At 40.9% G+C, this 16,336-nt stretch overlaps 1 protein-coding gene across 4 annotated transcripts in view; it reads right to left on the bottom strand.

Moving 5' to 3' along the window:
- Window positions 1-16,336, bottom strand: part of brp (bruchpilot) — a 53,863-nt gene that overhangs the window by 23,072 nt on the left and 14,455 nt on the right. For 2 of the 4 annotated variants that reach the window (XM_026442598.1, XM_006561509.3), the window contains exons 2-4: window positions 12,713-12,862; window positions 9,763-9,859; window positions 8,172-8,227 (exon numbers count right to left, since the gene is read on the bottom strand). In XM_026442598.1, the coding sequence (XP_026298383.1) occupies window positions 8,172-8,227; window positions 9,763-9,859; window positions 12,713-12,862 (303 nt within the window). 4 annotated transcript variants of the gene reach the window in all.

Here is a 16,336-nt window from a genome sequence, read left to right as displayed (position 1 = left end):
TTCCTTTCTTTTTTCCAATACATTGCCGAGCCTTCGATCTCTCGATCGGACGCGAATTAAAATTTCTCCTGCTCTCTAGATATATTATCCTCTTGCGGACGCCGGGCGCCGCCGCAGTTCTTTCGCCCACCGCGACGCACGGCCGACATCGTTGTCCATATTTCTGCGCGCGGCGTTTCGACGGCTCTCCCTTCGTTACAACCCTTTCCTTCTTTCCCTTCCTATCCTCTCTCTTATCGCGTAGCCGATCATGCGTAGTTTACTTATTATCTCGTTGTGGCAAATTCGTGCAACGAGAAAATCGAGAAAAGATCGTTCGACGCTCGTCCCGGAGGATGGAACGAGAGATCTCCCATCGCCGAAAGCGATGTCGTAGATGTGATATATATTTCTTTGTCTAAGAGGATAAACGATTCGAAACGCGGCCACGTCGCATGGACAAGATGGAGTAAGAGCAAGATGCGTATCCACGACTCGTCGATCGAGACGGATATCGAGTTCGTACAAGTGCAACGAATGAAAATTCCACGATAATTTGCAATAAATAGTGAAATAATAGTGGAAAAGAAGAAGAAGAAAAGAAAACAGTGCTGGAAGTGTTTTCACGATTATCATGATAAACAGCGTGCTGAAGAGAGAGCAGACGTGATCGAGATTCGTGGATACGCATTTCGACGAGTGTGCGTGGCTATATATAGATATGTAGTACGATGAATATCCCTCGAGTGATTGCAAACCGATATTAAAAATTTTTCTCTTCTTTTCATTCTTTAGATTTAGATCTCGTTTCATTTGAAAAGATTCTCTTTTCTCCGAAGATGTCAGAGAGGGAGAGAGCAATTTAAATCGATCGATCAAAGAGGCAAAAGATACATGATGTATACAATTGGCAGAGAAAATCTCGGCTTGCCATCACTCACTGTGGACAAAACACAACAGAGGTGTTTAAACGGTAGAGGATAAGACAGTAGATTACGCGAGGAGAACGACGTCGTATTATCGCATGTCGCATCAGGTCGGTGCCAAACAGTCGCAAAGTCCTCCCTTGGGCCTGGGATCGGCTCGTCTTGACGCGACTTGACGACTTTCGGACCGTCCCGCTGCTCGTGCATCGATTACGACGAATGGCCATGATAGCGGTATGTCGTGATGGGCAAGAACGTGTCTGAGATGTACAAGAACGAGAAGAGAGTATATAGTATATATATACTGGGTGGTAAAAAAAAAAAAAAAGAAAAAAGAAAAAAAAAGAAAAAAAACATTCAGCGAGTTCACAGCGGAGATGATCGAGAAAAATCAACAAGAAATAAATATAAAACATATATATATCTTTGTGAAGATATAGATAAGAGAAAGAAAAACTTGGTGCGTTTATATATATATCTCATTTCTTTCTTTTTTTTTCTTTTTTTTTTTTTTTAAATATATATATATAGAGAGAGAAAGTGAATGTGAATGTTACGTGAGGAGGACAAACATTCCGTATAATCGTATTATTTAAAAATGTACATATATATATATATATAGAGAGAAGAATAGCCATTCATTCGCGTGTGTATGTTGGAGAGTGTACATACACGAGATGAGTTATTCGATGGTAGAACGTGGAATATTTCGTAAAATATTGCCTCCACCATGGCAACATGCCACGCTGTCGAAACTGAAACTTGTTACGAGCAATCCAATTTCATTCCCTCGAATATCATCATATTTTTGTCCGCGACTTTTTGGAACGACGATCCAAAATATAAAAAGAAAAAACAGAAGAAAAAAAAAAACCAGAGAGAAGAATCGAAAAATCGGGGAAGCAAATAGATTAAAGAAACGTTCCATCAAGTTCTACCGATGATCGTCTCAACCGGTGTACACGTGACGTGAGAATGAACACAGTAGCGCACATTAAATAAAAAAAGTGATCGTATGAAAATGTTTTCTCTTACGGGACGAATCAAAAGTCTCGCACGGCCCGATGCTATCCCCCTGCCTTCCGCATCTTCGGATCGTCAAAAATTCCCTTCGGTTCGAGGCTATCGATGCGACGATTCACCCCCCTCTCTCCCTCTCCCTCTCTCTCTCTCCCTTATGCGTGATCTTATTCCGTAAAAGTTTCTAGATTTTTGCCGAAAGACGAGGAAAAATAATGTCGAAGCGTGACACTTTGCAAACAGCATTTCGATCATTTTTCCCCCTTTATTTAATTTTTATTTAAAAAAATACTCGTGTATTTCCGAGAAAAATGTTTTTAATCTTTCTCTTTTCTTTTTTTTTTTTCTTTTTCAAGAATCAGCAAGAACATTCACTGCTCTTTGCAAAGAGGCACATTCGTTAATGAGACTTACGTGATTCTATTTATGTGCCTTACACCGACAATATACGTATGCCTGGTCTGAACGGTCTGTACACGTCGAAAGCAGTGAATGTGCATCAATATTCAGGTGCATCGTCGCTAAATCAGATTGGACTAATTTTGCGTCGATCGAGCTTTTCGAAATTCGATTCGGCAGATTCGTTCACTCTTTGTGCATCGGTGCATCGATGTGTAATATTGGATACACAGCGTAAGATACCGCTAGTATTTTCCTGCATATCGATCCCTGCGTATATTTAAAATTTCATTTCGTTTCTATCGATATCGACGTGAAACGTTCACATCGAATTTTCATTTCCACCCAACCTTTTAATCCGATATATTTTGTCCTGTCGATTCAATTAAAATCACTTTCGATTAGAATATATATATATTCTGGGGATTCAGTCGAACACAGGAAAATAAGCGATCGAGACTAGCGTCTAAGGCGTTGGCGTGACTTTTGACTCGAGTTCCGCGCTCTGTGTGGCATACATACCATTGCATTTCCGAAGGCACGATCTCCAGCAGGTGTATACACACAAAAGTTTAGATACGCGTATGTAATATATACGTGTACTTTGAAAATTATCGAAGGCGTGACGAAATGTGACATGGAGACTATTTATAGATTCCGCGCGATCGAACTCGTCGAGATTTTCCTATTTTTTTTGACTAAAATAATCCTCTAAATAATCCAATATCACGAATATCTTTACAAAAAGGAAAAAAAAGAAAAACGATTTCCCCTCCAATTCTTTCTTAAAAATCGGAAAGAATTTGAATTTGAAAAATGGCAAAAAGAATTTAATTTATATTTATAATCCGTGGGAAAATAATTATTCCTTTTCCATTGAAACTCGTCCCTTCCCCATTCCAATTTATCTCGAATAGTTTTGTTCCTAATCCCTCGAGCAGAGTTCCGATCGCGCGAAACTCCTGTTCACTGCGGGACGGACGCAAAGAAACACAGTTAACAAGTTGAAACGTTCAACGAACGTTCGGTTCCTCGCTTCGGAACGGAAAGTTGCGAGTCGAGTTTACGCGATTAATTAACGGAGGGAAATTTTGATCGAAAGGTGATTTCGGTCGGAATTGATCCGAATAGTGTACACGATATTCCCTGTCTTATCGAATCTATTAACATGATCGTGTGATCAAGTGTACCTGTTGGGTCCTCCCTGGCCAGTGGCTGGATCAATGGGGAACAGGTTGACGTGCATGTCTTCGGCCACTAATTTCATAGGAGGCTTTTAACGACCGTGGTGGTGATGATGAGTGATGGTGGTGGTGGTGGTGGTGGTGGTGATGGTGATGTTATGGTGGTGTTGATGATGACGATTATGATGATGTACTCAATCTTTTTGTTTTTTCATGGCGGTGCTTTTCCATGACGATCGATATATATATAATATGTGGTGGTTGTTGTTGTAAATAGTTGTTAAGAAAGGGGGGGTGAGAGTGACGAAGGGTCGAATGCGGGCGTGAATATCCCCCCCATTTGGGAATTGCTAAACGTCTTATCACCTACACATCCAAAGCAGCTCATTCCACGCATTCCAATCGCAGCATTTTTTTTTTCTCTTTCTTTCATATACGATATATATAAATATATATAAATATATATTTATATATATATATTTCTTTTTTCTCCACGATTTATCATCGCATTAGTTTACTTCTTTGTTTCTTTCTTTTTTTTTTTTTCTATTTCTCTGTACTTTCCCCGATCAATTTTTTTTTTTTTTTTTGCCAAAGTCTTGGTCGTCGAAGTCTCGTACAGTCGTCGTTCGATCCGCAAAGGGTGCAAAGAGAAAGACAGAAGAAGAGAAAAGGCAGAAGACAGAAAGAAAGACAGAAAGAGGGTAGGAAGAAAGAGAACGATCGTGGGACAAGGATCAGAGAGATTCTATGCGTTTGAATATTATCCCGTTCTTTTTTTTTTTTTTTTTTCTTTTTTCTAGGAGAGATCGTTTCCTTGTTGCATGCTTTGTCAAGGATTTCAGCCTCACGGCTAACATACTTCATTGTTGCTCACCGACATCTCTCCGTCGCCTTGGTAAACAGCTATTCTCTTCTTCAACGACTTACTGTCCAACATTCCGTTCTCTTGTTAAATTTCAAGTTTCACACAAAGGAAATTAAATCGAAAAACCAAGAAAAGCCTATCTATTTATTACTTGTCGCAACTGAGAAAGAAGCATGCGTGTCCAAAATAAAATCTCCTTCAACATATATATATATATATCTCTGATACAATTTTTGTTTTTTTTTTTCATCTCCTGGAAACAATTTTCCTCGTGTTCTCGAATCGAAATCTCGAGCCGAGATAATCAACGCCGATCAAACGCGGATGGCGTTGTGTTTCGAAAATAAACCATATAGATGAGATCGATCGATATTAATACAGAACAATTATCGCCCAACAAAATCCACGAACGAAACCAAGCTGAATAAATAAAACCAACGAAACCTACGGAACCTAGGAAATCTAGAAATTCGTCCATTCCGTTTTTTCCGATCTTACTTTTCTGTCCATTGCTGGCAATAATGCGACGCCATCGTGAAAATATTGCATACGTCGTGTGCATATATACATAGAAATCGAAATTTCGAAGAACCGAGTTCAAAACCGTCCTCTTTCTTCTACGTTTTCCCCTCCGGGGGATGAAGTATGTCAGTCATGAACGAGTGGGGATCGATGGGATGTATATACACGTATATATATATAAATCAAGGCCCAGGTGATGAAAAGGTGTGCTACTAAATCGGCGGTAAACGATAGTAAGAGAAATGGTGACACGGAGGTCAACAGGCCTTGGTGCTGGGTGCATACGTTCATTTTCGTGACATTCTCTCGCTCGATACCCGACCCCCGGATCGGTCGATGATGGAGGGTATGGTGTAGCCGCGTATTGGGGTGCAAGAAAAAAAGAGAGAAAGAAAGAATAAAAGAAATTTGGTGGTGATGATAAACGCGATTGGATAAATGGTACTTCTTTTTTTTTCTTTTTTCTTTTTTTTTTTTCGATGCTCTGTCCATCGTACGATCACTCCTCCTCGGGAATGAGTTGTTAACCGAGTTCTCTGTCCAACTTTCGTGCGAATTCCCCCTCTCGTTATATCTGTAAATTTTGCCACTCAAGCCACGTAGACTTCACCTAATTCCTAAGATCTAAACGCAGGCACATACACGAGGATGCAGGGGAAAGATTCGGAATTGGCGGATGCGACGTCGCCGTGGATTCTCAGACGCTGTTATTTCTTCCCCCCAATTACTTTTTCTTTCAATTAAGAAAGAGAGCAAGATATTTTTCCAACCCTTCCCTTTTATTGCGCCCAGCCACGCGTGCTTCAACTACTTCAATTTGTCGCGCCTTCTCTGTTAAGCGTCTCGAGAAACTGTTCTTCCACCGTGTTCTTCCAAGGACGAATATTAAACAGGATATTTATGCTAATCTTTTCGTTCTTCTCTCTCGAATCATTTCATTCTGATTCGAAGTCTCGAGAAATCTTGGAGAAATTCCTTTTCCTTTTTCCTATCCACGGCGACTTTGCATCCGATGATCAAGCTATATACAAGACTGGGATGAGAGATAGAGCTAGGGACGTGAACGACATTTCGGTAAGAACGGCTACGACTCGTCTAACGGATGAATTTACGGATGAGGTATGCGAGATAACATGGCGGCGGCGGCGGTGCTTGCGGAATAGCAATGACACAAATATTTGCTATGGTGACTGGTGGTTGCGAAACAGCGACGGTATATATATATACATATATATGTATATATATAGAATGCTACTAGAATAAGCGCTACTCTCAATATCGGCGACCGAAACGTCCAAAAGTTCTCATTTAAAAGTAGTCTGCTCTTATAAATTAATAATTAAAAAAAGGGGAAAAAAAAAGAGATCAATTTCTCATATATTCTCGAGAAATTATGATGATAAAGAATTGAAAATTTTTCCCTCGATCGATCAAATTATTATTCACGAGAAATAGAAAAGAATTTCCCTTCTTTATTTTCTCGATTGAATCGACAAGCAGGACAGACAAGACGCATATATATACACATTCTCGTTTCGTTCTTTTCATGATTTCCAGGAGACAATAAAAATTCACGAGAGAGAATGAAACGTCTTGAAAATATCTTTCGTCTCCCTCCTCTTTAAGCTAGAGAATTAATCCAAGCTTTTGGACATTTCTTTAGATATGTAGATAGACCGGAATAGAAGGACACGCGCGTCCGCAAGCGCGCAGGTGCCGTGAAAGCGTGAAAGTGGAAGTAAACGTGTGCGTTTTTCGTGTTCGATACGCGTGATTAAAATATTGGACCGTAAATAATATTCGTGTATCATACTCTGGAGCGTGTACTCTGTTCGTGTTTGAACGTGACTGTTTCTCGAAAGATCGGAAAGCGAATCGACAAAAAGAGGAAGGGGTAGGGTTGAGGATGTATTTCAATGTATTAACTGATTGATTGTCTCGAGTTGTTCTTTTTTTTTTTACTATTAAAAAACTGAAAGTGACGATAATACAGCTTCCTGACGAGGATACGCGTGTTTCTTGATTGCAACTTCGTTTCAATTCAGTTTGCTTCAATATTTGATTTTCTTTTTTCTTTTCTTTACTTTCGTAATCGAGACAGGAATACACGCGGAATCGTAATATCTTCGTAATATATATAACAATCAGTGGAAGAGATCAGTCAGAGAAATTCGCGAAATCTAATTAATCTTTCGCCTTCTTTCAATTCACTTCGAGCACGATTGCCGACTTTAACCTCGTATCGATCCGACAACAACCGGTGTTCCAAACGAGTTCGAAGCAGTAGTATTTCATTCGGTATCTGGTGGATCTCGCACGAATATTTCCGACTACAGTCCGACTATAATCTGGTTTCACTTATCATCAAACAGATCGTAATAATAAGATTCGTCTACGAATAAGATTCCACTCCGGTGGATTCGTTCTTTCAGGAAGGAAAACGGTCGCGAAAATGCTATGCTCGAGTGTGCTCACTTTCGACTACACAATGAAGGAGAGAGGAGGATGGATAAAAGGTTTGCTTTTCCAGGTTAATTTTTCCTCCCTATTCTTCGAGAATCGTTCGTTTTCTGTCATCGGATGACGGAATGCGTAACGGCACGGTATTATTGGTGAATCATTATATGCGTAAGTGGAGGAGGGGGAGAAGGGGATGGCGTGTGACGTTGACGGCGCAGGGTCGAAGCGTGAAATGACACGAGGAGAAAGGGAAGGAGAGGGAGGAGGGGAGGCGAGAGAGAACAGAAAGCCACTGGCAGCGCAATAATAAAAATACAGTTCTACTAGTTGCAAGCAGTAAAGATACCACTACGATAGATAGAAGAACGGGGTGGGCAGCGACTTCAAGAAAGAGATAAATCAAAATGAGAGAAGAGAAAATGGGGGAGAAAAGAAAAAGTAAGATAATAAGAATGAGAAAGAGAGAAATAATATAAGAAGAAATGTCGATCGCGTAATTAGTAATATATATATATATAAGAAAAGTGTGCACGCGCATCCCTGGAAAGAAAGAAAATATCGCGAGATGCGTGTGTACAAATGGTATATCGCGTGGATTCATATACGTAGCGAACGAATTGAACATGATATGTACATAATTAACGTTGGATGATTGCGTGGCAATTAAAAAAAAGAAAAAAAAAAAAGAAAAAAAAAATATATCGTCGATCAAGAGTGATAGTGATTACATATATATAATGTAGAGAGAGAATAATAATTATATATATATATGTATAATGAATATGCCGACATGGGTAGAAATAGCTTAAGGACCTGCTTCTGGGCCATCGACTGCATCTGCTGGAACATGATCCTTTCCTCCTCTTTTCCTGGAACAGCAGAAAGCAACGAGAAGCTCTTGGGATGTCTGCTCGGAATCCAGATTTTCGGACGGTAGCTGTCTGCGTTTTACACGATTTAACATCAATTTTTAAACATTTCTTGGCATTGGTTCTCTTCGAGATTTTTTTTTTTTTTTTTTTTTTTTTTATGTGGGAAAGGGAGCGTGATTTTCTTTTTTTGTTTTTGTTTTCGTTTTCCTCTCTCATGAAAATGTCGCAAAGATGAAACACATTCTCTTCCGTGGTTGCGCAGCATTGTTCGCCTTTAATAATAATAATTAAAACACGGTTACGCTACACGGTTTACACGATTAACACGAAGAGCGTTTTATCCCAGGTGCAAAAGTATTTAATCTCTCGTCTCTGTTTTAAAATTGAAAAAAAAAAAAAACGATCGTGCTTAGTTAAAACATCCTTGGAAACGGAAATCGAAACGGGCATTACACGCCGCATTACATAGTTTCTCTAAAGTTTCTCGAAAGCCGAAGATGAAACTGTCGCCACGTCGGCCAGCCTTGCTCAGTATCTCGGTCACAGCGAAATTATTCAGCGATATTATTTTCGTGCGTGAAACGTTGCGTGTTACGCAAATAGATGGGTTCTCTCGCCTAGCCTCTCTCTTCGCCATCTTCAATTTCCCAAATGTTCACGCCACGCGATCCACGCGGTTGCGACCAATCTTTTCCATCCCCGATTATTGAAAATCAATCGAGTTCGACGAGGGCGAAAATTAGACAGGCAGAAACTGTAAACGCGCGCGGACAAAACTCGTCTGGAATTTATCGAATCTATCCCTTTTTCCTGTTCCACTCTGTGCACCCTCTTTACGATCATCTCGATGAGGCCGTCGAAAAACGCGTCGTCTCGCGGTCCTTTCGTTTTATATTATTTTTCTCGGAATTGGAGAACGCAACGAGCGCATGCTCGCTTCAAATCGCGCCATCATTTCTTGTGTTTTTATTTTTATTTTGTGCGCACGAAGGAAGTCTTCGTGGGATATTATTGTTTAATCTTTCAATTATTATTCTTTTTTTTTCAAAGAAACGAGGAATATCGTTTTCGAGCCCCCCTTTTTTTACATTTGTCTAAAGAGTCACGTGATGCTGCTAATCGAAACGAAGCGAATCTTCGCATCGTTAGAATGTCGTACGTGATGCACGAGGATAATAAAAGTCTCTGCAGAATGATCGTACATGTAATCTTGGCTAAAAGATGAAACACATTTAAGAAAGGACATAGCGAAACGATCCCGAGCAAAACTGAAGTGAATTCGTGGAGAAGATGATCGTTGTGATATTTTTCAATCGATTGTGAAATCAAATCAATCCGTTTTATTCGAATTAAAATTATCGAATCAAGTTTTAATTCGAATTTAAGGAGAATTTAACCGCATCGTCTTTTTTCACTTCAGCCTTGCCTCGGTCTGAAACTACCTGGAATGCCATTGTTGCACGAATGAGATGTTAATTAGTAAAAATGGCGGTGTTCGTTTAGGAAACTAGAATTTGAATGGAATGCCTCACCCATCCCTTTGTTTTGGAGCATCTCGAGCAGCTTCTTGATGCTTTCATCTCTAGCTTGCAGTGTCTGCTTCTGTGTCTCTATTCTCAATTCCAGCTCCTGTAAGTGGAAAGAAAGAGGAAACGTTGGAATTGCATTTTAGGCGGGCGCGATGAGAGCGCAAATTTCAACTCGGTCGGTAAATAATCGAGAAAAAATCCAACCTTCACAAGAGAATTCGTTTCTCTCATCTCGTTTCAAATCCATGAAAAATCGAGTCAAAAAAAAAAAATACATCGTTCCAACATTTTAAAAAGACCTTTAACATTTTAAAATATTCACTTCTCGTCTTTGGGGAAGAATTAACGCATTGACTGATTTTAAATTTCAACGATCTTTCTTTCTTTTTTTTTAATCGACGCGGTTCATTAATTTTCGTCCACGATGTCCCTGAATCGCGATTGGAGGATTGTTCCACGTATCGAAATCGAAGGATGGAAAGTCGAAGAGGAAAGTTTGGTTTTGTTTCACAAGTGAAATGCTGGTTTACGTGGTTGGAGGAGATAGAGGCGGCGCTTGACGCCCGTATAACGAATTTAGACCGCGTTTGACGACTCGGAAACTCGATTAGTCTGGAATTATAGACGCCCACTGGAGTCTACATCTACCTTCTTCCTTCCTTTCCTGCTTTCCTCACCAAAACATTTCCGATTTTTCCAGATTTTCCTTATTCTACGCCAACGAGCTATTATTATTCCCCAAAAAGTTCAATTCTTTACGCGGTAATTTAAGACGCGTTTATAGAAATTATTATTCGCGAGAAGAAAAGAATGATCGATGAAAGAAACGGGGGAACAATATGGCAGTTTCTCTCTCGAGGTTCGAGAAACAATCAAACAAACCTTCGGGCAGGTTGATTATTTCTCTATTTTTTTACCAAAAACCAGCTGCCGGAGGGTGAATGAATTTTTCGCCTATTTCCCGAAGCATGGCGGCCGAAAATAAATGGTAAGGCCGGCTCAATGTTAAACGTTCTAAGTTCAATAAACGAAGCCTTTTGCTTCACGTTCGTTTACGCTCGAAATATCCCAACGAATCCACCACGACGAATTCTCCTCCGAGCAAAGATTCTCCTCCCTTTACGCGCCTTCGTCGAACAAATTGAATTTGCCAATCGTCTCCATCTCCACGATTTGCTCCCCTAATTTTCTCCCCCTTTCTTCTCTTCCATCAAAAGAATCCCTTTTTTTAGGGAAGGACATTCGAAAGATCGAGAGTTAAAAACTCGATGATGATTGAGGAATGACTCGATCGAGAAACAAGAGCGATTGTTGGTATCGATATCGGGTGGGCGCGATATTAAATCTGACTGCGGGGACATGCAGCCAGAAAGTGGCTGCATAATTTGGCCAGTGGCCAAAGGCGACCAGTTGCTTCCAGTGCGTTGCACGTTTGACCTGCCTGTACGCCAGCATTTCGCCTGGCTCACGACACCATCACGCTAACTCATTTTCCCAGAATTTTCAATGACGACTCGTTGCTCTTCCACGACTCTTTCTTCCCAACTTTTTCTCGACTCGAATCGAAAGAATTCGGAATATCTTTAATATCCAGTGATCGTGAAAATTAAATAGAATTTTTATTCTCGAATTCGTTGAAGCGTTTCAATCGACGAGTCACGATCGACGAATCATTCCAGTTAAAGCAGGATCGAAAGTGTAATTTTGCCTCGTGGGAGGAGGTGATGACGAGTGGTCGCAGTTTAATCGACGTTTCGACAGGAAACGAGCGATTTAACGGTGGACAGGGTTCGTCTAATCTGTGAACGGGTGCGGTTCGAAGGAGGGCACCCAAGCGTCACACCGACAACCGAAATAGACGGTTTGGGTGTTGTTCGAGGTAAACGACCGATATTGTCTGCCAACGATGCTTCCGGAAATCTTGGCAACGGCGGCTATCAGCTTCCCGCAATAACTCCGTTAAGTCTGCCGGCCGGTGGCGCCGAAAGCGATCTCCAACGGTTTCTCCGAAACCGGCCGCTGGATCAATAAACTCGGCGGTGGAACACACGGGCCTCGTGTTGCGCCCTGGTTAAATTAGATCGCACGGAGATTAACGGGATAGTTCCCCGGAGCTTTTCCACAATTTACATTTCGTACATCCTGCACGTCTCTGAATAAAAACTTTCCAAATCGAGTCCATTTTATTTACCTTCCTATTCCATGTTTTCGATAGAAAAAGATATTTTTGAATTTTCATTCGTGAAATTTTGCGATACAGTTTCGTTAAAGATGATGAACGGACAAAGGCCTCGATCGAAAATAGACTATTTGATTACATTAATAGCTGAGTTATAGCTTAGATATTTGTTCAAAGAAGATCGAAGTTCCATCGCGAAGCGCGAGATAATAAAAAAAAAAAAGAAAGAAGGTTTTATGCGTATCCGTTGATCGAGGAGCGTAAAAGATGGCCGAAGGTTCTGTGAATCCGCCTTTGCTCCCGTTCTCGCGCTTTCTATCCCCCTATTATTCGCGATCATAATGATCTGCTGTGTGACGCCATTCTTCCGCCAGAATTCCAATCTGTACGAAAGCCGGCCACGCTTCCATTCTTCCCCGAAAATTCATTATTTTCCGTACACAGGAGACAGACTCGTGGCTCAACGTGAATCGACGTGTTTCTACCTATTCTATAGTCGAAGAAAAGTTCAGGGTTACGTTTCCCCGGATCGTGGAGACGGCCGAGTTAAAAATAGATCCGGTATATTTCATTCTTTTCCCTTCTTCTTCTTTTTTTTTTTTTTTTTTTTTATTACGTCGCGTCGCGATAAGCGAGGTAACTGGAGCGAGAAGGATTGATAACGTTCCCCTCCTCGGTGGAATGCGAAAGATACGAGTTCGAGAGATCGTGCCACCGTTAGTTTCTCTTCCTTCTTTTTTCTCGAAGCGAAGGAGAGGAGGGAAAGAGACTCACCCTAATCGTGTCGCGAAGTATGGCGATCTCTCGCGTCAGATGCTCGTTCTCGTTGTACAAAACTTCCATTTGTTGCTGCATCTCGACGCTCGGCCCCCTCATCCGCATCCTCAGCTCCTCCTCCAGTTGGCGAACCATCATACTTTGTTTCTGCAACGGAAGAAACGAGATGAAAATTTTCAAATAAATTGGACAGACACGCGTTTGAGAAAAATTCGTTTAATAAGAAGGGAGAATTTTCGTTTTCGCAATTTTCGAAACGAAAAGTTGAAAAAACAAGGAAACTACTCGTTTTCTCCATCCGTTGTTTTCTTATTGTTTTATCGCGATGGTTGGGAAAAGTTGGACGTTTTCGAGAGACTTGTTGTTTCGACACATATATATATACACGAGGTTAATTGCACATTCGAGTTACGTGAAACTACTTGGAGCATGAAACTGATAAGCGGATCGATAGAAACTCGTCACGAGGGAAAGCCTCGTTAACCCTTTTGAGAAAAGAGGTTTAATTATTTCTGTTTAAATAAACGCTCGATCTCTCCTCTCTCTCCACAAATTAATACAAAAACTGGAACAACGAAATGAACGATCGTGAAACTTTAACGAACGAAATTTTGTTTTTTCTATAATTTTTTTTTTTTTCGCTATCGAAAAACGAAGTCAAGATTGTTAAATTGTCTCGGTTGTCAAAAATCTCGAGTGTTCTTCGATTCCCATTTCGCGATAGATATATATATATATATATCCACGATGTTGGAAATCTGATGATCTCAGAAACGCGATTAACACAAATTCTCTCTCGTTCGTTCTAAAGGAATGGTGGAAGATCGGAGCCGATTACAAGAATTGGAAGAGGGATCGATGACTGGTTTTTTCACGGGCAAAGTCAATATTTTTGGCGGAAGTTGGCTCGTCATACTCTTTGGACCCGCGACTCGAGAAAGCTTTTTCTTGCCTTTCCAATCTTCTTTATACTTTTTTTCTTTTTTTCCGCCCCCCTTCCCCTTGGAACTTTAACTGAATCACTTTGACCTCTTTTCATTCGTTCTTTTTTTAATTTTATTTTATTTACGCAACTCCTTTCTTCTACGTATGTACATTTCTCTTTAACGGTTTTTTAATTTTAACAATTTTTTCCTCCTTCTCCGAGTTAAGATTCTTCTTAAAAACGCTTCGAGTAGTATCTTCCTTCATAAGCTTCTTATAAAGAAGTTTTCCATCCCACTTTCAAGCTTTAGGTTTCAAGATTTTCCTCGATCGGTTTGTTTCCTTTTCCCCAACTTCGATATTTCTATCATCTCCTCCTTTCTCTCTCTCTCTCTTTGTTATTCCTTACTTCTTATCCCTTCTCTATTCCATTTTTCGGCGACTCCCTCTTCTGGATTTCCCACTCAACCATTCTTCCATGGATATTGTTCCAGGGCGTTCGTCAAGCTCGTTAGACATCGTTAATGACGGCAACGCGACGCCATTCGGACAAAGGAGACACGAAAAAAAAGAAAAGAAGAAAAAAGAAAAAAGGGAAAAACGCTTTCGCAACCCGGATGATTATAGAGAGGCATGTTTCGGCGTTCCACTCTTCACAAGGCAAGCCTATTTTCGTTTCGAATACAATCTTTTCTTCCATCGAGATTCTTGCATAACTTCGACAGATATGGAAATATGTGCCGTTCTTTGAATCTTTGAATCTTTGACATCGGTCAGATAACAATTATAAATAAAAACGTATCGTTTCTTTAGTCGAAAAAATTAACTCAGAATTCGCGAGGCGATCGGAAAAATCGTCGACTCGAAGCGTTCAGCTTTTTTATAATTTTTAATTTTTCATTTCTCGTCGCATATGGACAAAGTGCGCCAAAGGGCGCGCGATGACGACCGGAAGCGGCGGAGCAGCTCGATACGATCGACCTGATTTTCGCTCGCACGGGGCACGACACGGGCGCGAGGGACGCGGAGCAAGTCAACTCCCACCAGCCCGTGACGTCAGTCACCCCCATAACGAAATCAGTCCGCCAAGCCATGGCCGAATTCCCCCTTTTCACTCCTACTACCCCAGTTACCTGCCCCGGATTTCTCTACAGTCCACCCTCCCTTCCCATCCCCCAATTTTCCAACTTGTAATATCAACTTGTAATAAATTAACAATTTGAACGAACCACTGTAATCTTTATGATTACATATCGAAATTCCTCGTTTGATGAAATTTTTATACCTCTCCCTCTCCAATTAAGAGTATTTTTATTTTATTTTCTCCTAATTTAATTTGGAGAAATTCTCAAGGCCTGGTGTCTCCATCTAATTGCTGTCGAACAAGACACGAGTATGGAATCGAATTTCGACGAATCGACGAGATTCTTCGACGAGAGAACAAATTAAACGATGCAACGATCCCCCTCCTCTTTGATTGTCGAGATGATGACGGAGGGAGGGGAGTGTCGACGTGTACACACGACGACGTGTCGCGTGTTCCGCTTTCGAAACGATTAGCCCTCGATTAACCCCTCGAGAGAGGGAATCCGATCTCTCCCTTTCTCCCTTCTCGATAACGGTGCTCTCGGGGGTCGGCGCGATCGGTATCGTCCATCGACACAGTTTACGACTAAGGCCCCGGCTATCGAACGCGAGAAAGGAGGGGGGCGAAGGAGGAAGATGAGGCGGGGGTTTAAAGTTTAAACGAAGCCCCTCTTAAGACGAGATCCTATTAACCATCGCGTAAATCCTATCTCGCGATGGCGTTTCTTCTTACACCGCCGTCTACAACTCTCTCCTCCCCCCCCCCGTTGTGAAAACAACCTCTCCTCCTTCTTACGCAGCCTTCCTTCCCTGGGGATGGCGATTGATAATGATGACGCTGACCGATCCGTTTCGTCGATTGAAACGAATCCGTTAACGTTTCACGCTTGAACACGGAATCCATGTGGGAGAAATGTGGAGAGAGAGAGATGTTTCTTTTGTTTAATTCGATGGAAGAAGAAGTGAATGAAAATATGGAGAAAGAGAGAATCGATATTTTTCTTTCCAAGGAGAGGAGAGTCTACTAATGGAAGGGTTAATGATAGGATGAAAAGTGTGTTTAGTCTGTGTTTGGCAAACAACTCTGAGTCGAGAGAGATGGATTTCGAAAGTAGTTTGGATATCTCTGTGATATTCTTGCATACAAGTGATATTATTTTGAGATGTGTAATTTTCGAAGCAAGAATTCGAAGGAAAGAATCTTGTATTTAGAATCACGAATAGCTCGAGAATCTCTTTTCTTTCGTTAAGGAAAGTCGAGGATAGATTTTGAATAAAAATTTTATCGACGTATTTGTAGACGCGATTGGATTCGACCGATCGGTTTTATCGTTGTAAGCACTAAAGCGAAATGAGAAAGAAATTTCAAGGTGGGGGATCTATAAACCGTTTACGTCTTTAATTAAAGTGTTTTTCCTCGATGTTATTTTATCATAAATTTCCTCGTCGTAAAAAAAAAAAAAAAGAAAGAAAGAAGAGGAAGAAACGAGAGGAGGAGAGAAGGTAGAAACGGAAGAGTGTTCCAACAGCACGCGACGATAACGAGCTTTCCAAGGAGGAAAAAGAAAGAGAAAATACGAAATGGGTCGCAAAATGTGACGTAGTTTTACC

This window comes from Apis mellifera, linkage group LG9 (genome assembly GCF_003254395.2).
Source record: "Apis mellifera strain DH4 linkage group LG9, Amel_HAv3.1, whole genome shotgun sequence".
NCBI classification, from domain to species: Eukaryota; Metazoa; Arthropoda; class Insecta; order Hymenoptera; family Apidae; genus Apis; species Apis mellifera.
Note: the sequence above shows the minus strand (reverse complement) of the source record. Positions and strands in the feature narration are given on the sequence as shown.